Genomic DNA, 22,335 nt, shown 5'->3' on the forward strand with positions numbered 1-22,335 from the left:
TGACTTCTGGGGAAAATGGAAGGACTTCTTTGATTATTTAGGTAAAACTAATTGATATAGTAGCTTAGAGGGGGAGAGGGAAGAAGAGATGACAAATGCCATGCAGCTAGGTTCAAGGAAGCTAAATACTTAATAATTACCTTTTTAGTTTAAAGAAACTTATATGTTCTGCTTGTTTTAGTCCTAAGATTTTTGTATCTGCATTGTTTATATACTTATTGGTGGTATAAGATTGTATAATTTTCAATTTACTGTCTAAATTTTGCATAACTTTTATATGATGCACTTACTTTACTGTTTTTGTCTTCCTTTCATTTCTTTAAAAAAAATTTTAAGTGAAATCCTAAACAGAGTTATTGTAGTCTAAGCCCATAGAAATCAATGGTCTTACACTGGAGTAACTCTACTTAGGATAGCAAAGAGTCCAATAGCACCTTTAAGACGAACAAACTTTATTGTAACATAAGCTTTCGAGAGCCACAGCTCTGTCTGTCAAATGCATGGGCACCTCCATGCACCTGACGAAGAGAGCTGTGGTTCTCAAAAGCTTATGCTACAATAAAGTTGGTTAGTCTTAAAGGTGCTACTGGACTCTTAGTACTTTGCATCTGGTGAAGAGAGCTGTGGTTCTTGAACGTTTATGCTACAATAAAGTTTGTTAGTCTTAAAGATGCTACTGGACTCTTACAATTTTGCATCTGACGAAGAGAGCTGTGGTTCTCGAAAGCTTACGCTACAATAAAGTTGGTTCGTCTTAAAGGTGCTACTGGACTCTTAGTACTTTGCATCTGATGAAGAGAGCTGTGGTTCTTGAAAGCTTATGCTACAATAAAGTTGGTTAGTCTTAAAGATGCTACTGGACTCTTACAATTTTGCATCTGACGAAGCAAAATCAAAAAGAGTCCAGTAGCACCTTTAAGACTAACTAATTTTATTGTAGCATAAGCTTTCGAGAATCAAGTTCTCTTCGTCAGAGACTATTCATAGAGGACTATTCATAGAGACTATGAATGGTTATCACATTATCACAGGTAACAGATTCTCTTTACAGAGGTGTGATCTGGGGGAGCCCAGTGACGCCTGGTGTGGGCTTTCGGGGACCACAGTTCTCTTTGTTAGATGCAGCTGGCAGGGAGAGCGGTGGTTATCAAAGGCTTATACTACATAGTAATTGGATACTTTCACTGCTACAAACTAATACAGCAAGCTGACTGCACACCAAAAGGAGATGTTTACATTTCCAAGCAAAAGAATGTTTTCACTGCCTCCATGCTAATTGCATTCTGTCCCCTTGTGATTTATGTCCCCTTCTTTCCTCTCTCTCTCTCTTCCCCCCTCCTCTTCTGTATCTGCCCAGTTTTGATCAGGCATCTGACGAAGAGAACTTGATTCTCGAAAGCTTATGCTACAATATAATTAGTTAGTCTTAAAGGTGCTACTGGAATCTTTTTGATTTTGCTACTACAGACTAACATGGCTAACTCCTCTGCATCTGACGAAGAGAGCTGTGGTTCTCGAAAGCTTACGCTACAATAAAGTTGGTTCGTCTTAAAGGTCTACCGGACTCTTGCAGCAACAGACTAACACGGCTAACTCCTCTGGATCTGATTCGGATTTCACTACAAGAGCGCCACCCCGTTCCAGCGGCTGCCCAGAGGGCGCGCAACCCGCCCCGGCCCTCCGTGCGTAAAAGCGCACGGGACTCCCGGCGCACGTCCGGCCGCGGCTCCGCCTCCCTCCGCGGCCGCGGGGGCGCCCCACGCGGAGGGGGCGGTCCAGCCTGGCCCGGCCCGACGGCGCGTCCTGCCTGCCTCCCGCCCGACGGCGCGTCCGGCCAGTGCGCCGCAGGAGGATGGGCGAGGCGGGCGGCGGCTGCGAGGCGCGGGAGCGGCTGCCGCCGGGCGAGAGCCCGGCCATCTCGGCGGTGATGTTCGCGGCGGGCGTGCTGGGCAACCTGACGGCGCTGGCGCTGCTGCTGCGGGCGCGGCGTCGGCGGCGGGCGCGGCGGGAGCGGCTGGCGCCCTTCCACGTGCTGGTGCTGGCGCTGGTGCTGACCGACCTGCTGGGCACCTGCCTGACCAGCCCGGTGGTGCTGGCGGCCTACGGGCGCGGGCGGGCGCTGGTGGCGCTGGCGCCCGGCGGCCGCCTGTGCCGCTACTTCGCCTTCGCCATGAGCTTCTTCGGCCTGGCCACGGTGGGCAGCCTGGGCGCCATGGCGCTGGAGCGCAGCCTGGCCCTGGGCGCGCCCTACCTCTACCGGCGCCTGCTGAGCGGCCGCCGCGCCGCGCTGCCGCTGGCCGCCCTGCCCGCCCTCTACGCGCTGGCCGCCGCCGTCTGCGCCCTGCCGCTGCTCGGCTTCGGCCGCTACGTGCAGTACTGCCCCGGCACGTGGTGCTTCATCCAGACGCGCTTCGCGGGCGCGCCCTCGGCGGACGGGGGCGCCGCCGCCTTCTCGCTGCTCTACGCCTCGCTGCTGCTGCTGCTCATCCTGGCCGTGCTGCTGTGCAACCTCAGCGCCATCCGCAGCCTGCTCCGCATGCACCGGCGCGGCCAGCACGCCCGCCGCCCGGCCGCCGCCTCCCTGGCCCCGCCGCCCGGCCAGAGCCTCGAGGGCGGCAGGAAGCCCCTGTCCATGGCCGAGGAGCTGGACCACCTCATCCTGCTGGCGATCATGACCATCATCTTCGCCGTCTGCTCGCTGCCCTTCACGGTGAGTGGGGGAGCCTGGGCTGGGGGGGGGGCGGGTGATGCGGAGGGCCACCCGAGACCCTGGAGAGCCGCTGCCGGTCCGAGCAGGCAACGCCGACCTTGATGGGCCCGTTCAGGAGAAGGCAGCTTCGTGTATATAAGGGGCCCAGACTCTGCCAGCGTAGGGTTGCCTGGGGTTTGCAGAGGGAGCTTAACAGGGAGAGGGTGCCCCCTCCAAAGAAGCCATGTTCTCCAGGGGAACTGATATCTATTGCCCGGAAATCAGTTGTCATTCTGAGATCTCCAGCCCCCACCTGGAGGTTGGCAACCCTTGCTAGCTGCCATGGACCGGTGGGTGAGCTTACTTGGGAGAGCCCTTCTCTCTCCCTCTCAGGCCAGTGGTAGTAGAAAGTGCTGTCAAGCCATAGCAGACTTATGGCGACCCCTGCTGGGGTTTTCAAGACCAGAGGTGACCGGCCATTGCCTGCCTTTGGCCTCCCTTGATGGTCTTCCATCCAGTTACTATCCAAGGCTTGACCCTATTTAGCTTCCAAGATCTGACCAGATCAGGTTTACCTGGCTCCGGAACGTTGCGCCATCTTGCGGGGAAAACGTGAAATATCGCGTTTTCTCACACGAGTGTTCCGCGACGTTGCCAGGTAACCCGACATCGTTCCGGAGCCAGGTAAGCCGTCTGGAAACGGCCCTGGTAATCGATTTGATTCATTTGAAATGTGGTGCTGGAGGAGAGTTTTGCTGGTACCATGAGTAACTGAAAAGACGAATAAGGGGGTACGAGATCAAATCAAGCCCGAATTCTCCCTGGAAGTTAAAATGACAAAACTGAGACTATCATATTTTGGTCACATCATGAGAAGACAAGATTCTCTGGAAAAGTCAACAATGCCAGGAAAAGTGGAAGGCAGTAGGAAAAGAGGAAGACCTAAAACGAGATGGCTTGACTCAATAAAAGAAGCCACGTCCTCCAGTTTCCAAGATCTGAGCAAGTCTGTTAATGACAGAAAGTTTTGGAGATCTTTCTTTCATAGGGTTGTCATTGTTCCAAGGTGACTTGACGGCACATAACACACGTAACATCCTGGTAATTGCTTCCCCCTTTTTATAATGGGGAAGGGGCTTCTCAAACACTTGAAGGGAGCAACTTTGAGCTACTTCACTGTGTTAGACCCTTGGTCTCTCAAGATAGGTATTGTCTGGTCTGACCGGCAGCAGCGCTCCTGGGTCTCTGCCACCTCCTACATGATTTTCTTTAACTGGGAACAAGGAGGATCAAACCTGTGAACTTCTGCATGCTGCGCATCTGTTGTGCCACTGAGCCACAGACCTCCTCCATGGGCACAGCCCCCTTCCGAGTACCTGCTCAGCATGCAGAAGGTCCCCAGTTCAATCCCCGTCATCTCCAGTTATGAGGACCATTCAATCAGTGATGTGAAAGACCTCAGCTGCTGCCAGTCTGAGTAGATAATACCGACCTGGAGGGACCAGCGATCCAATTCAGCAGCTTCATGAGTTCAAGTCCTTGGAGGGAAGGAGGTTAAAATGCTTTCTTCTCACCAGCCAGGTGACCCCTTGGGGTGAGCCAAGGGTGAAGAGCTTGGCCCACTCACAGCATCAGCCCCGTAGAAGCTGGCCGGCATTCCCTCCTGAACTGGGGCCACCATGCCGTCAAGAATTTGGCTTAGACCTGGCTGGTGGCAGTGCAGGCCCAGGAGGGGATAGGGGCACCTTGCTTTGCGAGGCGAACAATGCACTCCGAAGAAGACTTACTCCAGTCCAAGCCCATGGAAATCAATAGTCTTAGACTGGAGTAACTCTGCTTAGGATTGTACTGAAAATAACTTGACCCGTCTCTGGCAGTCTGTGCTTCGGAGCAGCGACAGAAAAGCACTCTGCCTATGCTCGGGGCACCACTTGGTATTGTCCCCCACGGATCCCTGAACAAGTCTCCCTCTAGGCTCTCTCTACACGAGACATCTGATAGGTGAAGAAGACGTGTCAGGTGATGCAATGTTAGCCAGGAAGGGTAGTTTAAAAAGACAGAGCCGGAGCCAGGGAAAAGACCTTGCTATACACTGGAGCGGCGTGAAGGGGCTGTGAAATGCTAGAACGGAAACTTCAGCCCATTCTAACTTCTCCAGGTCCAAGCCCGGCTCTGGAAGGCAGCTCCAGCCCATTTCCATTCCTCACTGCCCTTCGGTTGCGATCCCACACAGTTTTAGACTGGAGAGGTGAAATTGACAGAACCTTCCGGGAAGCAAAAATGAAATTAACAAACCCTCTGAGGAGTGATCTCCACAGGCTCTGTCTTTTTAAACTATGCTTCCTGGCTAACATTGCCTCTCCCTACACTTGACAAACACACACCAAGGTGTAGAAAAACTCTCTGTTTGGCCTAGAATAGGACATTGGAGCCAAGGATTAGCAAAAGAGGAGGCTACAAAGCACATTTTAATTTATTTTCACAAATCGATTGTGGGCTGGCTTTACAGTGAATCCTAAACGGAGTTCCTCTAGTCTAAGCCCAATGGGCTTAGTTGGGAGAGAGGCATTTGTCGTGCAGGTGGGCATAGCGGCTGGGGTAGTGTCTTCGAAACCTCTTGTGCAAACGGAGAGGGTTTTCTTAGCTAGCCCTCTTATACCTGGAACAGGAGAAAGGCCAGAGTCTAGCAAAGAGAATTAGTGCCTTAATATTTTTATTCTTTTATACGTTACCTTTTCCCCCAATGGTGACCCAAAGCAGCTTACATCATTCTCACCCTTGGCCCAAGATCACCTTGCAAGTTTACATGGCCAGAGCAAGGATTCGAACCCGAGTCTCTCAGATGCTAGTGACAAAGTCCAGCAGAGCTTCTTTTCTCACACCCATTTGCAGCCCTGTGAGGAGACAGAAGTTGCCTAGTTGGAGAATTTGGAGCGCAGAATGGTGGGCAGGGGAAAGTTAAAATAATCATCAATGAATTGTGTGTCCTAGATCCAGAAGAGTTAGCTGTGTTAGTCTGTAGTGGCAAAATAGAAAAGAGTCCAGTGGTACCTTTAAGACTAACCAACTTTACTGTAGCATAAGCTTTTCAGAGCCACAGCTCTCTTTGTCAGATGCATGGAGGGTAAGAAGAAACTGGTCAGATATATAGGTGGAGAGGGGAGGGGGGAGAATTGTGTGTGTGAGACTGTTGATCTTTTATTATGAACCACCTTGAGCTTTTTTGAAAAGGGGGCTTATTAATGCTTGGCTTAAGGAAGTTTTTCCTGCATGCACTCACACGCACATCCCTACTACATCACTGGACTCCCGTTCTACATATGCGGTTGGCATTCATTGCATTTTTAGTGTTCAAAATACTTCACATACATTATCTGACAGCCCTTTAAGGTAGGCAAATATTATGAATTCTGATGCAGACGAGGGAGTGACATTGGATAGAGATGTAAAATTTCTGGAAATTTTAAAGCCGTGAAAAAAATCCGTTTTTTTCTGGGATTTTTTACCTGCCAAAGAAAAACAAAAATTTGGGTGTGTGTGTTGAAATATATGCAATATATTTGATTTCCCTATCGAATCTAAGTCCGTTTTATTGGTTTAACACTGTAACATGCATCATTTAAGACTTGGTGAGCTTATAAAATGGTATTGACTAGCATTTTTATGGAATGTATGAATGCCAAATGGCTTTAGTTTTCCGCAAGGAATATTCCAAGTACACCCAATGGTAAAGTAGGAGAACGCTGGAAACTTCAACGTAACTTATTTGCTTCATTTCAAAAGAAATATATATATATTACATGTGAGGGTTTCCCCCCCCCAGTAATCCCTCAAATTTCTCTATTTTTCTGGCGAACGAATTTTTAAACCCTCTGACATTTTCATACTATGCTTTATAGATGAATAAAACTTTGTCTTTAAAAGCATTTCACTCATTCCAAAAGAGAAAATAACGTTTCATAAGAGTCTTGTCTCCCAATGCTCTCCAAAATTTCCATTTTTCTTTCCATTGGAAGAGCTGCAAAAAAAACCCGGGTGGGGGACTGTTTTTTTTTTAATTTTTTGTTTCTTTTTGGCTGTGTCTGCACATTATAATGAATAGAGGATAGCTTTCCAAGGGCAGTTTAGGCTGGGGTGAAATCTGTACCGGCAAACTCATGATCACAGCTCATTCCTTTTGCCTCATACATCCCCCCCTTCCTGGCTCAGTTTAGATCTTCACAGCAGCTCACAGCATAAAACACATAACAAGAAAGTCCTTTAAAACCTCAAAGCAACAAAACTGGCCATAGAAACAGCAACGGAATCAAGCGGTCTTGAAAGCTTCTGCTCCAATAAAGTTGGTTAGTCTTAAAGGTGCTACTGGACTCTTTTTGATAGTCCAATAAAAGCTCTGGATGCATGAAACTACTTAGTGTTTGTGGCTGAGAAATTAAAAAAGGAAAAAGTTTGTAGAGTTTGATACTAGCGCATTAAAAATAAATAGACTTCTGTGGTTTTAGCTCTATAAAAATACTTTTACTACATAACAGGGAAAAGGGGTACATTTGGTACGAAAACAAAGAATGGCTGATTCCGCACACGTTGGATAATGCACTTCCAATCCTCTTTAGAGATCATTTGGAACTGAATTTTTTGAGCATGAAACAAAAAAATCAACTTCCAAACGATAGCGAAAGTGCATTATCCAATGTGTGCGGAATCAGCAAATATCTAACTACATCTTGATGGCTAGACTAGGAGCTTAGAGAGAGAAACTTAGAGACACATTGAGTTAAACAAAGAGCAGTAAAATCTTAGTATGTTTCTAGTTAATCCCCCCCCCCCAATAAACTAGCTCATCCAATAGACCATCCTAGATTCCTTCATTAAGTCTAAAGACTCTCCTTTCTATCGCAGGAACTGCTGCGATAGACTGGCTGTCTGACTAAACAAACAGAATAACAATTTAACTCTTTCGTGACTGAACGCAGGACACTTGCAAAAATCTTAACAATTAAGCAATAGGGAAATGACATGGAGAGAGAGGCGACTCTTTAACTCTTTCCTTCCATGGGGTTTTCTCACTGGAAAAAGCAAGTCCAAAGCTGTGTGTGATTTTTGTTGCAGAAGAAAACAACAATAGCAGGGGGCGGGGGGGGGGGACCCAGCAATATCTCTTTTTTCCCCCAGAGGGGATAAAAGCAGATTTGTTCATGAAGAGCAAGAGTTGGGTCCAGTAGCACCTTAAAGATCAACTAGATTTCAAGGGTTTGTGTATGAGTCATAGAATCATAGAGATGGAAGGGACCTCCAAGGTCATGTAGTCCAACCCCCTGCACAATGCAGGAAATTCACAACTACCTCCCCACTCTACGCATGCCCAGTGACCCCTGCTCCATGCCCAGAAGATGGCAAAAACATTCAGGGTCCCTGCCAAACTGGCCTGAAGAAAATTGCTTTCTGACCCAAAGTCAAAGTCTCTCAAAAGCTCATACCCTGGAAATCTAGATGGGTAGCCGTGTTAGTCTGTCAGTAGCAGTGGAAAAGAGCAAGAGTCCAGTAGTGCCTATAGGACTAACAAAATTAGTGGTAGGGTGTGAGCTTTCGTGAGCCACAGCTCACTTCTTCAGAGACCAAATGTCCAGAGGCACCTATAAGATTAACAAATTTGTGGTAGGGTGTGAGCTTTTGTGAGCCACAGCTCACTTCTTCAGAGACCAAATGTCCAGAGGCACCTATAAGACTAACAAAATTTGTGGTAGGGTGTGAGCTTTTGTGAGCCACAGCTCACTTCTTCAGAGACCGAATGTCCAGAGGCACCTATAAGACTAACAAAATTTGTGGTAGGGTGTGAGCTTTTGTGAGCCACAGCTCACTTCTTCAGAGACCGAATGTCCAGAGGCACCTATAAGACTTAACAAAATTTGTGGTAGGGTGTGAGCTTTCGTGAGCCACAGCTCACTTCTTCAGAGACCAAATGTCCAGAGGCACCTATAAGACTTAACAAAATTTGTGGTAGGGTGTGAGCTTTTGTGAGCCACAGCTCACTTCTTCAGAGACCATATGTCCAGAGGCACCTATAAGACTAACAAAATTTGTGGTAGGGTGTGAGCTTTTGTGAGCCACAGCTCACTTCTTCAGAGACCAAATGTCCAGAGGCACCTATAAGACTAACAAAATTTGTGGTAGGGTGTGAGCTTTTGTGAGCCACAGCTCACTTCTTCAGAGACCAGTCCTCGTGGTAGTCACATATCAAACATAGCCCTAACTCTCTCTTGTTTTGTTAAAGAAAGAAAACCAGCCATTGAAGCCTGCAGTTCAATTAGAACGCTTTCCCCTCTTGAGTGTTTTTCCTGCCCAAATCATGCCCCTTCTAGAAGTTTTTCTCTTGCATGTTTTAACCTGGATCTTTTCCCCAGCAGGGTGAAAAGCAACGGGGGGAAAGTTTCAGCTGAGAAAAACAGCCTGGGGGGGGGATTGTTAAGCAGCCCCCCAGCCTGGCTTCTCCTCTGCTCCTGACCGCTATGAAATGAGGTTGTTCGGTCCGTGGTTCTGGACATGGGTGCTTTTTGTCAGGCCAGTGGTATTCTTTGGTCCGCTGTTAGCTAGACAATCTGCAGCAGGTGGGCCCTAGGGCATGATGATGAGAAAAGTTGGGGGGGGCAGGCTCTTTGCAGCTGGGACTTCCAGCTTCGGTGGACATGCACAAGCCCCTCGTCCTCTGAGAGTCTCTCTACACAAGACATCTTACACGGGGACGCTCGAGTGAAAGATCTTACACTTGTTCTCCCATTGTGGATACCCGTGCACCGCTAGGGAGACAGAGCCCGCTTGAATATAAGCCCCCACAAAAATTAAGTCACTTGAGTATCCCCGTGCAAGATGTCTTGTGTCGAGAAACTCTGAATCAGCACTTGCTGCCAACGGATGCGTCTCAAGTGCATTTCGACATCTGCGATCCCGCACCTCATTGACTTTTTCCCATCCGGCTTCGTCACAGGCGGAGAGTCTGAGAAGGAACAGCTGGAGGGTCGGTGACAGATTGCTGGGAAAGTGTCGCCAAGCAGCTCTTTTGAGCTTCGGAGCGTCGGGGACCTTTTAGTAACAGAACTGTGGTCACGATTCGAACACGCACTTGAAGCCACATGCTCCATACTTATATAGCTTATACTTGTATATACTTATGTACTCAGGGCTCATTTTGAGGGGGAACGTGCTGGAAGGCAGTTCCGGCAGTTCCCCAAAGAGGTCACATGACAGGTGGCCCCGCCCACCTGACTCAGCCATTTTGGGCCCGTTTCGGCCTGGATTGAGGCCAAAATGGCTCAGATCGGGCCTCTGACGGGTGGTGGATCACTCTCCTACTTAGCAGCGGCCTGATCCTGACCATTTGGGCCCCCTTTTTGGCCATTTTCAGCCCCTTTTTGCCATTTTGGGCCCAATTTCGGCTCTGAATGGCCAGGATTGGGTCCAAAACAGTCAGGATAGGTGATGGCAAGGGGTGTGGCATATGCTAATGAGTTATGCTAATGAGCTATGCTAATAGGTTCCTCCAGCTCTTTTTCTACGAAATGACCCCTGTATATACTTATACTTATATAGCTTTACCTGTTTTCAAAGCACTTCACACACCAAGTTGTTGCATTCATTTCAGCCATTCAGCCTTATTATCCTGATAGTGTGAAAGAGAGTGGTGTAGTGGTTAGAGTATTAGACTAGAACCTGGGAGAACACAGTTCGAATCTCCATTCTGCCACGGAAGTATTCTGGGCAGCTGTGGGCCAGGCACATGCTCTCAGCCTAACTTTTCTCACAGGTTTGCCGTGAGGATAAAATCGAAAATGGTGTAAGAAATAAAATCTGTCCGCCTGTCTCTTTCTGGCAGAGGCAAGCTTTCTGAGCGCCTCCTGGATCACAGCTTATTTTCAAAGCTGCTGCACTAAAAAGAGCAGCGCTGGGTCCCTCCATCTCATCCAGCATCCAGCTTCCAGCGCTGGCCAGTTAAATGCCCTCTACCCTTGTTCGCTCTCCACTGCGTGGTATACTGCCTTTAGAACTGGAGGCTCTGTTCAGTTGTCACGATTAACAGCTATCGATCGGGCCAATCCTTGTCTTGGTCCACGTGTTGGTCTGGGAGGCAGTTTAAAAAGTGTGGAAAGGGAGGTGTGAAAATGCACGAGGCCTTTCTGGTGGTGCATTACCTCCCGAGGTGCACCTGCGTGTGCTCTGTTTTCACAGGACAGGATGTGGTGCTGGGTGCAGACCTGAGCTTAGAAAGGAAGTCCTCTTTCATTAAAAAACAAAAGCCAGCTTCTAGCTCTTGTGGGCTGAACGTTCAGAAGCCAAAGAAGGAGCTCAGCGAGAATGGCACAGGTTACCAAGATGACTTCTTTGCTGTGTTTTTAACCTGGCACGGTCTTCCATCTTCAAAAGGCACTTTGGTGGGGTGGAGTCATTCAAGAGCCACAAGAAAGGATTAAATTCCCTAGGAAAAAAATGGGATGCGAAAGGAGGACTGTGGAAGTTTGAGGATTATTAATGCGTGATTTTATAAAGGGGAGAGAGAAGTAACTTTACCATTAATGGGGAAATTTAGTTATTAATCAATCTAAGCTAATATTAGTATTAAGAAGAATGTATTAAAAATAGATAGGTTAAACAGGGAGACGTAGATTGGATATATTAGTAAATTGGAGATATAGAAGAATTTGAATCTGTGTAGAATAAGTGATACAATATATGTAAGATTTAGAAAAATTATAGTTAAGAGTAATTTAAATAATAAGATGGGCTAAGGGTTGGAAAACTGTTGGAAGTCTATAAGGGGGGGAAAGGGGGGTTTGATATAATTTAGGTAAGATGGGGAATTTGTGTAATATTTTATGTACTCACCAATAAAAAAATTTAAGAAAAGAAAGGATTAAATTCCCTACCTCCAAAGCAATCTTTCCCCAGTCTTAAAAGTAGCCTCATGGGAGGTTCAAATCAGTTCTGTTTTATTTATTTTTTTAAAAAACTCACATGAACTCCAATCTCTCCCTCTGGGGGATAGTTTGGCCCTTAGAGGAAGAAGTCCCCACAATTTATTTTATTTCTTTGCTTTAAAATATGTTCTGCCCTCTGTGATGTTTGTTTTAAAATATATTCTATCCCCTATGACAAAATACAAGCCAGTAAAAACAGTATTATAATTAAAATCGTTGCAGCAGTTCCAGCTGACAGCAATCGTATAAGCCACTGAGCCACAGCAGAAGAAAACTAACTGGCAGAAATTAAACTGTTGCTCAAAGTCTGCAAACATATAAAGTTGTGTTTAGGTGCATTGGTCCAGATCAAAAAACGAAGACAAAGGCCACGCAATGTCTTTTATTCCGGCTGACCAAAATGCTACAAAACAGTGTGCAAGCTTTCAAGCGCTCCAGAGCTTTTCATCCGGTGTTGTCATTGTCCTCTTTCCAGGTTTTCACCAGCCTCAATACTCTCTTTCCCAAGCCTGCTTTGATCTTTTTGGGAAAGAATGCTGTCCAAGAAGGTTATGACACCATCTGGAAGGAATGGTTTCATAATGCCTGCCCTGCAAAGGCCTTGTCCACATCAGCGTGGTTTTCTTGCCATCAGCCTGTCATGGGAACCCTTCTCCACTGTTTTTTTTTTTCCTAGAGGACTTTGTGGGGGAAAGTTTAATCGGTAATTGTTGTGGTGGTATAACACTATAGTATTGTAATGCTCTATTTTCACTCTCCTATGTCATTTTTTAATGCAAGTGTTATAGCACTATAGTGTATGAATGAAGAAAAGGGAGCGCGAGTTGCCACAGTAGCTCCTGTGGTCCAACATGGAATTGCTGCGGAGCAGGCGTGGAAGGGTGGAGTCAGAAAAAGGAGCAAAGAAGGTGTGCAGAAAATGGCTGCATATGGAAACTCCATACGTGGAGCCAGTTTGGTGTAGTGGTTATAAGAGCGGCAGGACTGTAATCTGGAGAACCAGGTTTGATTCCCCACTCCTCCGCTTGAAGCCAGCTGGGTGGCCTTGGGTCAGTCACGGCTCTCTCAGAGCTCTCTCAGCCCCACCGACCTTGCAGGGTGTCTGTTTGTGGGGATAATAATGACAATGACTTTGTAAACCGCCCTGAGTGTGCGGTGTGCAACTGGAATCAGCCACAAGGTGGAAAAACATGGGGAAGGCAGGACTTCCTTACCTGGTAACCAGTTCAGGTGTTTTATTTTAGGGTTTAGCTATCTGACTGCAGTGTGTTCCAAAAGGCACCATCCGTTCCTGAGAGCTGCAATGGAATTTGGCATGCTGGTTTTCATCAGGTGAATTTTTTGGTGCAGTTTCCATATTCCACTCCATATTTCCATATTCCACTCCTAACCACTAGACCAAACTGGCTGAGAGCCAGTTTGGTGTAGTAGTTAGGTAGCACGGGACTCTAATCTGGAGAGCCGGGTTTGATTCCCCACTCCTCCACTTGAAGCCAGCTGGGTGACCTTAGGTCAGTCACAGCTCTCTCAGAGCTCTCTCAGCCCCACCCACCTCACAGGGTGTTTTGTTGTGGGGATAATAATAACATGCTTTGAAAACCACTCTGAGTGGCCATTAAGTTGTCCTGATAGACAAATCAAATGTTGTTGTTGTTGTTATTATGAGAACTGAGATCCATGACAAGCCTTTTATTTAAAGGTTAAATGCAGCTGTGGGGGGGATGCAAATCAGATCTAGGTCACTGTACTAGGAGGGGGATTGCCCCTCATGACGTTTTCTCCAATTCAACCAGACTTTCCCAAAGACCGTATTTATTGCGGGTCAGGTGATTACAGTATTACAGTCCCTATCTGATTCCCGTCTCAGCTGCTTCTGGCTTTCAGAATGACCACAGTGGCCCAGTTCTCCTTGCTCAGAACCTGATGTTAGATGTCTTTATTTATGTTAAAATTCCTCCTCCATTCTGACAGCGTGAAAACCACTCCCACCCCGGCCCAAGGCAATCCCCCTGTGGCACGGCTGTTCCCATGGACTGAGAGCCAATTTAGTCAGTGGATCAGGGCATGACCCGTGATCTGGGAAGTCCCCGACCCGAGGCGCCCCTTCTTGCTCCACCGAATAGCCTTACGCAAGCGGCTGCCTCGTAGCCCTTCACTCCGCCCAACCCTGGGCAATGCAGGGCTCGGAATACTGGGACTCCAAAGAGGCTTTGAGATCGCTTTTTAGATCCCCTTGTGTTCTTTTGTGTGGACATCCAATTGGTGTCAGTGCGGGGGAGGTATGTGTAATGCCGCTGAGCAGTCTGGGCCCGTTCACATCCCGAACGGAGAGAGGCAAGAGCCTTGCATGAAGAGGGGCCTCTTTGTACCCACATGCCTCCATGTGCCTGAATCCACGCTGCCCGCACGCCCTTTCCCCAATGCTGGGTGCTGGGTGTTTGGTGCAGCTAGGAATGCCGCTGCCGTGGCCACCAGGAACGCCGATGCTTTTTGCACCACTAGCATGTCTTTCTCCAGCAGTGTTAGCAGGGCCGGCGCGCCCATTGAGGCCAGGTAGGCTGTGGCCTCAGGGCTCGGGGTGCTGGAGGGGGTGCTGGAGGAGGCACGGGGGCGGGAGCGCACGCCACGGAGCTGCAGTCTCCTATCCCTTCCTCCTGCCCCGCTGCCGCCGCCAGCACACACCCCCCCGGCCAAGTGCAGCAGCTGCCAGCAGGCATCTGTGGCGGCGCAGGGCAACCGAGCGGGAGAGCTCAGAGGCCACCCACGCGCCGTTCCAGCCGCCTGCTGCAGCAATTGGGCCAGCGGTGCGCGCGCTCCCGTGATAATGTCACACGTGATGTCATCACACAGGCTGGTGCGTGCATGCATGTGTGCGCACGGGGCCGCCCGGCCCGCTGGCTGGCTGCAAATGCCGAAAACCCTGGCGCCGCTGCTGAGCGTTAGGCAGCTTATGCACCTGAGACCAGAGGTGACAAAACATCACAAGCAGGGAGTGGAAAGTTATGAGTGCAGGCAGCTGAGAAGAGAGGCGTGAGCTGAGAAGCATCAGCAATTCCCTCCCCCCCCCCAAAAATGTGGGCCCTGACAGCTGCTGCACCTCGCCACATGCTGGTACCAGCCCTTCCTTCCCCCACCAGCCTGCAGTCAATTGCACATTGCATAGGACACGTTTTGCAACATGCCCAATCCAAACATACGCACAGTTAGAGGGATCCACCAACTCTTGTTCTTTCCTGGAGCCCCTTTGCAGCCTCATTTATAGTCTGCCTTTCACACTGAGACTCAAGGCGGATTACATAGTATGAGATTAGTAAATCAATATCAAGGACATTTCAATAAACAACGCCATAGGGTAAATAAATGCAAGTTTACAAAGACATCACATTAGTAAAAGTCCAATACAGAGTTGAAGAAATGCTGAAACAGAGCATAATGAAATATAGGACTGACAATAGACAACACAGAACTACACTGTAGGGTCATACTTAAAGCAACAAATAGTGTATAGGAGCACATACTTAAAGCAACAGATAGGACATAAGGCAACATAGTGGGGAAGTCCATGTTCCCTAAACAGAGCATAAGCAATTCCTGGACTGACATTTGACAACACAGAACTACCCAGTATTGTCATACTTAATAATAATAACAACAACATTCAATGTATATATCTCCCTTCAGGATAACTTAACGCCCACTCAGAGCGGTTTACAAAGTATGTCATTATTATCCCCACAACAAAACACCCTGTGAGGTGGGTGGGGCTGAGAGAGCTCCGAAAGAGCTGTGACTGACCCAAAATCACCCAGCTGGCTTCAAGCAGAGGAGTGGGGAATCAAACCCGTTTCTCCAGATTAGAGTCCCGCCGCTCTCAGCCACTGCACCAAACTGGAGTAGCAACAGGTAGTACATAGGAGTACATACTCAAAGCAACAGACAGTACGTAAGACAACATAGGGGTGGTCTACGGTCCCTAACTCATTAGTGAAGCATCTCTTTGAGACCCCCTCCCTACAATACAGACCCCCTATCTGAGTAAAAGATGCTAGTAGGCTGGGGTCCAAGGGAGAGAAGGGGATACTGGATTCTTCCATGTGAGGAGTGGGTAAACCTTCCGTTCATGTATGGCTGGGTGCGCCCTGTGTAGCAGGCAAGAGACGGGAGGGGATGTGAGACTGCACATGCAGATTTCTGGTGGAGTATGTGAGAGAGGGAATGGAGTTGTGCCCAGAGTATTATGCAGCACGGATACAGAGGGACAGGCTATCAGAGTACTAACCCTGTTGTGCTAATGTTAAAACAGAGCAGAGGTTATCTGGAAAGGAACCTTAAATAGGGAGAGGGCTATCTGGCAAGGTTACGGTTATCTGGAAGCTGCCTGTGTGCGTCATGGGGGGAAGTGGATTATTATCCTCCTTGTTGCTGCCTTTAGTCCGGCCATGTGTGTGGATTTCGAAATGCAGACGGCTTCTCCTTCTCCACATGGCAAATGGAAAACAAGGAGAGGGCACGCCCAGGCATATTTTCTGAATCACTTTGTTAGAACTTGCCCTGGCCGGGATGTAAGCGGAGACTTGAAAGAAGTAGCGTGTGTAGGCGGCTAAGTATGACTTCCGAGAGAGCCTTCCTTCCTCGGAGGACTCAGGCCCTTGTGAATCTCGAGCATCCGCTGGGCCTCGGTTAAGGCGCTGCAAAGTATTATGTACAGAAGAGCTGACCCGGGAAGACTTCTGCAGGATTCTTGAAGCTGCCGTTGACTTAATTGGACGGCGGTTAAAGAACGAAAGGTCCTTTCTAGGGGTTGAGTAAAAGACAGGAAATTGTTTAGGGTCTGGCTCGCGCTCAGAGGTAAATTTGTATCTGTGGTTTCGCCTGCCTGCGTCAAGCTCCCCTGCCTGCCTCCAGGCCTTCTTCTCTCTTTTCCTTTCTCCTATTCCTCAGAAAGTACTTCTACAGCAGCCATCTGCAGTGGTGATTTTGTGAAACCAGGCCTCGGCTTGGGGTTGCAGAACTCAGATCCTCAACAAATGTTTTGTTGCTTTGTTGTGTAGCCGGTGAAGGCGGCGCCTTGGAACAAGAGCAGGATTAAACCGGGATGTCGACATCCTTGGTGTATTGTTATTGCAGGATAAGAAAGCTTGTGTATTAGCCTTAGAGAATGCTAGATAATGAGGGTATGCTCCTTTAAGAATAGTCCCTTCCGACTCAGCTTGCTGATTTTGATCCATTTTGACTGCTCGTACCAGTGGAAAGACAGGATATGAATTTCGTTAACTAAATAAATATCATTGGACTGTCCCGCTTGCAGGGCTGTTGTATAAATTCTAAATATCACCTTTTGATCTTTTCCAGATCCGTGCCTTCCTGAACAGATTCACTGGAGACGGGGATTATAAGGAAGACCTTCGGGCGTTGCGCTTCCTGTCCATCAACTCCATCATCGATCCCTGGGTTTTCGCCATCCTCCGGCCTCCCGTCTTGCGGCTCATACGATCCGTGCTCCATTGTCGGATGCCTCGGAAGCCACGAAGGAGCAGCAGGGACATAGCTTCCATTGCCAAGACAGAACCCAGCACACAGATTACCGTTTGTAGAGAGTAGGTTGCCAAGTTTTGGAGAAGGTGTTTGGAAGCCCAGATTTGAACATCTCCTCAGGGATACTGAGAAATTTTAGACATGGAAACCTGACTGGAATTTGGTGCTCTCTAATGGACAAGCCTGCCATGTATTAAAAGAGGCTGCTCCTGTTTCCTTATATGTTGCACTGTATTTCTTACCGGTGGCAGGATGGGGGAGAGAAGTGGGGCTACAATGTCTCCCCTCCTGAATGGCATTTTGCTAACTGACAGATGTGAGATGCTGTTAAGGGACCCACTATGAAATCTCCTTTGTGGGAAGAGAAAGAGAATGCATCTTCTTGAAGAAGAACTCTGTGACACTCAGAAAGTCTGCCAAATATTCAGCAGTCAAAGGCATCCCCAAAGATACCTTTTGTGTTGTGAGCCTTTGGGACCAGGGCAAAGCCAAAGATGCACACTGTATTTGTGGTGGTTTGATAAACTCAGCTATGTAGTTTTATCAGGTTGGTTCCAGAGGCATAATGGAGTCTCTGTACACGAGACGCCTCAGTCCATGTTTGTCAAGTGTGGGAAGTCGAAATGTTAGCCAGGAAGCATAGTTTTAAAAGACAGAGCTGGCAGAGATTGCTCCTCAGAGGGTTTGTCAATTTCATCTTCGCTTCCCCGAAGGCTCTGTCAATTTCACCTCTCCAATCTAAAACTGTGTGGGATCACAACCAGAGGGGAGCGAGGAATGGAAATGGGCTGGAGCTGCCTTCCAAAGCCGGGTTTGGACCTGGAGAGGTTATAATGGGCTGAGGTTTCTGTTCTCGCATTTCACAGCCCCATCACACGGCTCCAAAGCCTTTTCCCTGCCACCGGCTCTTTCATTTTAAACTACCCTTTCCGGCGATCATTGCATCTCCTGACACGTGTTCTTCACGTGTCAGATGTCTCGTGTAAAGAGACTCACGGTGCCTTCCTTGTGGAGGTGGTTGCAGATGATTAACCTGTGCCTGTAGAACTTGATTTGGTGGATTGCCCAAATGGCCAAATCCACAGTTGCTTCTGGCATGTAAAATGAACTAACTCTGTTGTTCAGCACTGAAGTGAAACCCCTTTCTGTTTGCAGTGGGTCTGTCTATGGTGAAGCCCTGGAATGAGAGGGAGCACCGTATACGCATCTCAGCTTGAGCTCAAGAGATATATCCCAGGAGCCTTCGAAGCACCGTGGATGATGTGCAGCAGTTGCTGCCAAGTAGCGAAATGCTGTGGACCAACTTTGGGCTCAATTCAAATCTAGTCCGACTTGACATCCTTAGTTACTAATATGCAGGGCTTTCTTCCTGCCGGAATGTGCCGGAACAGTGTTCCGGCACCTCTCTGTGTGTGGTGGCCCTGCTCTCTGATCTCCAGACGGAGATCAGTTCCCCTGGAGTAAATGGCCATTAAAGTAAGCCTGCTCTTGGGGTGGGGGGAAAGCATATTCAGCGGGAGGGTGGCGGAACAGTGCTGGGAGCACCCCCCCACTCAGCAGCGGCCCGATTTGGGCCTGTTTCAGCCATTTGGGGCCCATTTCAGCCCAATTCGGGCCTCAAATGGCCAGGATTGGGCTGCTGCCAGGTAGGAGAGGGTTCCCCTGCATGGCAGCAGCCTGCTTCAGGCTGATTTTGGCCCAATCTGGGCTGTTTTGGGTCCGATTCAGCCCAATTTAGGCCCATAATGGCCAGGATCGGGCCGCTGCCAGGCAGGGAGTGCTCTCGCACGTGGCAGTGGCACATTCCAGGCCAATATGGGCCCGAATTGGACCCCTTGTGGAGCAGGAGTGCTCCCAGGGTAGTCACAGCCTATGTGATGATATTGCTTCCCAGAAGTGATGTCATCGCATGGTCCCAGGAGCACGCGTGTGCTTTGCGTGCACGTATGGTACCAGTGAGTTCCACCACCTCTTTTCCCAGGAAAAAAAGCCCTGCTAATATGCATGCCAAATTGGGACAGGAGATGCTATTAGAGGCAGACAGCTCAAGAATTGTTTACCAGTGCCAAGTAGGCACAAAATGGCCAGCGGATTCATACCCGTTCATGCGCTCCAGTGTCTAGGATCTGGTCTCCATAAATGCCCTCTTAAGGACTCTGCTGAAAGTAGCTGGTGTGGGTGCGCAAGATAACCCTGTGACATCCCCAGGATAAATCCATTTTTTCCCGTGTTGTGAATGGAAAAACTACGATGAGATTGAACTCAGGGCCTTTCCACTTCTGTCTATGGCTATTAGATGTGACAGCAGGCTAAATGGAACCTTCATGTTCAGAGGCAGTATATCTTTCAATATCAGGGAATGGGGACAAACAGGTGTGAGTTACCCTGTCTGTGGGCTCTTAGAGGCTGCTGTAAATACATTGCTGGACCGATCCGGCAAAGCAGTTTATAACTTTTCTGTATAACTTCCTTTAAAATATTACAAAGCTTGACAAAAGGGAAATAAAAGTGAGCACTTTGGTTATCGTTTTTGAAAAATATAAGCTATTATTTTTATGTGAACTTGCATATTGTTTTAAATGGGGGGGAGGACATGATTTGTTAATTTGTTTTAGATTCTATTTAAGACGTATTTGAGTGGAATATGACATTTTTTCCTTTTAACATTCCATTAATTTTTTTCTTGTGTTCCCTTCATATTTCTCTGCTGTTCTTTATAACTAATGGAAGAGGAAACCGTTTTGCAAGTGTTTTATATTTGAATAATTTATCATTTGCAACTTGTATGCGTTGCAACATTCAGCTTTTCTTGGTAAAAACTGACAGCTCGGTTATCTTTGGGCACAAATCTGATGCTGTTTGTCTGGGTGTGTGTATTTGCAAAAAGCATGCCAAAGCTCTGTGGCCATGTGGTGAAAGGCAAAAACATCCGTGCAGTGATACGGATGAAATTGGTGCATCGTGCAGGACCTTTTGACTTTTGGGATGTACTGCAGGGAAACTGACAATTGTCTGTATGGAAGGAATCGGCATACAAATACTTGCTGCTTTTTTAATTCTGTAATTGAGAAAGTATATATTAAAGATGAAATTAAAGAGCTGCGTTTTGAATTTTGACTCGGCTTGAATTTTAACTTCTGTTCTCATTGCTCGTTCCATAAAAAGGACTACCAGTTTGCAAACAAAAATCTCTGCTACCTACCCTTCTCTTTGTCTAGGATATTTTTATCCCACCTCCAAGGAGCTTGGGGCAGTATATACCGTTCGCCTATCTCACCATCACAATAACTGTCTTGAGTATGCTTGACTGAAAGAGGGAGGGAGAGTGAATAGTCCTCGGTCAACCAGTAATCTTCATGGCTAGGTATGGATTCGAACCCTGGTCTCCCATATCCCCGTCCAACACCAACCATGATTTCACAAGAGCCCTTAGCTTCCCCCAAGCAGTAAATGTCAGGAAATTGTTGCTTCTTTTCTCTTCCCTCATCTTTTCTTGCCCCCTATCCTTCTTCAGGGAACCATAGTAGAATCCTGCAAAGCTTTTGTGACACAACACCTGATTGTTTTGCTGCACAACCTGTACACTCGACAAGAGGCCACTGTCGGGACAAAATATGGGGAAACAGAACGGTTTCCAATTGGCAAAGGTGTCAGACAAGGATGCATATTATCTCCCTACCTGTTCAACCTCTATGCAGAGTATCTCATAAGGAAAGCTGGATTAGATCTAGAAGAAGGTGGAGTGCAAATTGGTGGAAGGAACACTTAACAGTTTGAGATATGCAGATGACACCACGTTACCGACAGAAAATAGTGAAGATTTGAAACGACTACTGATGAAGGTTAAAGGAGAAAGCAAGATTACAGCTGAACATCAAGAAGACAAAAGTAATGACTGCTGAGGAATGACACAATTTTAAAGTTGACAATGAGGAAATTGAAATTGTCCAAGATTTTCTATTCCTTGGCTCCATCATCAACCAAAAGGGACATTGCAATGAAGAAATCAGAAGAAGATTGAGACTTGGAAGAGCAGCTGTGAGGGACCTAGAGAAGATCCTTAAAGATTAAGATGTCTCTCTGAGATAATCCAAACTATGGAATTCCCCGTTACTATGTATAGATGTGAAAGTTGGACAGTGAAGAAAGCTGACGGGAAGAAAATTGATTCATTTGAAATGTGCTGGAGGAGAATTTTGCAGATATCATGGACAGCCAAAAAGACAAATAATTGGGTTCTAGATCAGATCAAGTCTGAATTCTTCTCAGAAGCTAAAATGACAAGACTAAGGCTATCATACTTTGATCACATCATGAGAAGACAAGATTCTCTGGAAAAGTCAATAATGCTAGGAAAAGTGGAAGGCAACAGGAAAAGAGGAAGACCTAAAATGAGATGGCTGGACTCAATAAAAGAAGCCACCTCCTCCAGTTTGTAGGATCTGAGCATGTCTGTTAATGATAGGACATTTTGGAGGTCTTTCATTCATAGGGTTGCCATAGGTCAGAGACGACTTGATGGCACATAACACACACACACACACACACACACACACACACACAAACATCCACACATCATTTCTTGCCCCTTCTCCTTCAGGGAACCCTAGTAGAATCTGATCTTGTTGCAAAGCAATGCTAACATTTAGACAATAGGAAAACCAGTTGCTGGTAAGAAAAGATTTTTCTCAGTGAGACATAGCTGGATGTTTTTGCTGTCTGCAAAAAAACTTTACATACACGAGTTTCTTGTATTTTTAAACAGTGAAAGCAAAATTGCCTAGATTCCAAAACAAAGTTAAATCCTACCCCCCCTGCCCCCCACTAATGGCTCCAGTCCTGGGTTACATGAGTACAAATAGCACTGAGCTATTTACAATGCCAAGTTTAGAAAAATCCCCATTCCAAAAGGAAACGATCCAAAACGGTTTTGAAACCACTCAGTTCAGAGGCTTGTACTCCCTTAAGTTTTAAACCAGCAATGCTTAGAATTCTTACTTGGAAGTAAATTCTGTTGAACTCTGTGGGATTTACTTCTGAGCAAATACGCATAAACGCAGGCAGTGTGAGAGACAACATTTTTTAATACTGGGATGATTGTATATTTTTGTGTGCTATAATTTGTTTTTTTCTTTACAATTGTGT

General features: G+C 47.3%; 1 protein-coding gene across 1 annotated transcript; it reads left to right on the forward strand.

Annotated features, from left to right (window-relative positions):
* Positions 1-1,852: 1,852 nt before the first annotated feature.
* Positions 1,853-17,455, forward strand: PTGER2 (prostaglandin E receptor 2). The gene is made up of 2 exons (XM_054971937.1): positions 1,853-2,710; positions 17,008-17,455. Exons 1-2 carry the CDS (start codon positions 1,853-1,855, stop codon positions 17,254-17,256), a joined length of 1,107 nt encoding a protein of 368 aa, XP_054827912.1. The 3' UTR covers positions 17,257-17,455.
* Positions 17,456-22,335: the final 4,880 nt, after the last annotated feature.

This window comes from Eublepharis macularius, chromosome 2 (assembly GCF_028583425.1).
Source record: "Eublepharis macularius isolate TG4126 chromosome 2, MPM_Emac_v1.0, whole genome shotgun sequence".
Taxonomy (NCBI): Eukaryota; Metazoa; Chordata; class Lepidosauria; order Squamata; family Eublepharidae; genus Eublepharis; species Eublepharis macularius.

What these genes read in the sequence shown, in the direction of transcription:
- PTGER2 (XM_054971937.1), top strand. Translation starts at nt 1,853, where the DNA reads ATGGGCGAGGCGGGCGGCGGCTGCGAGGCGCGGGAGCGGCTGCCGCCG. An exon ending in TCTGCTCGCTGCCCTTCACG is followed by an intron (nt 2,711 to 17,007) that starts GTGAGTGGGGGA and finishes GATCTTTTCCAG; the next exon opens with ATCCGTGCCTTCCTGAACAG.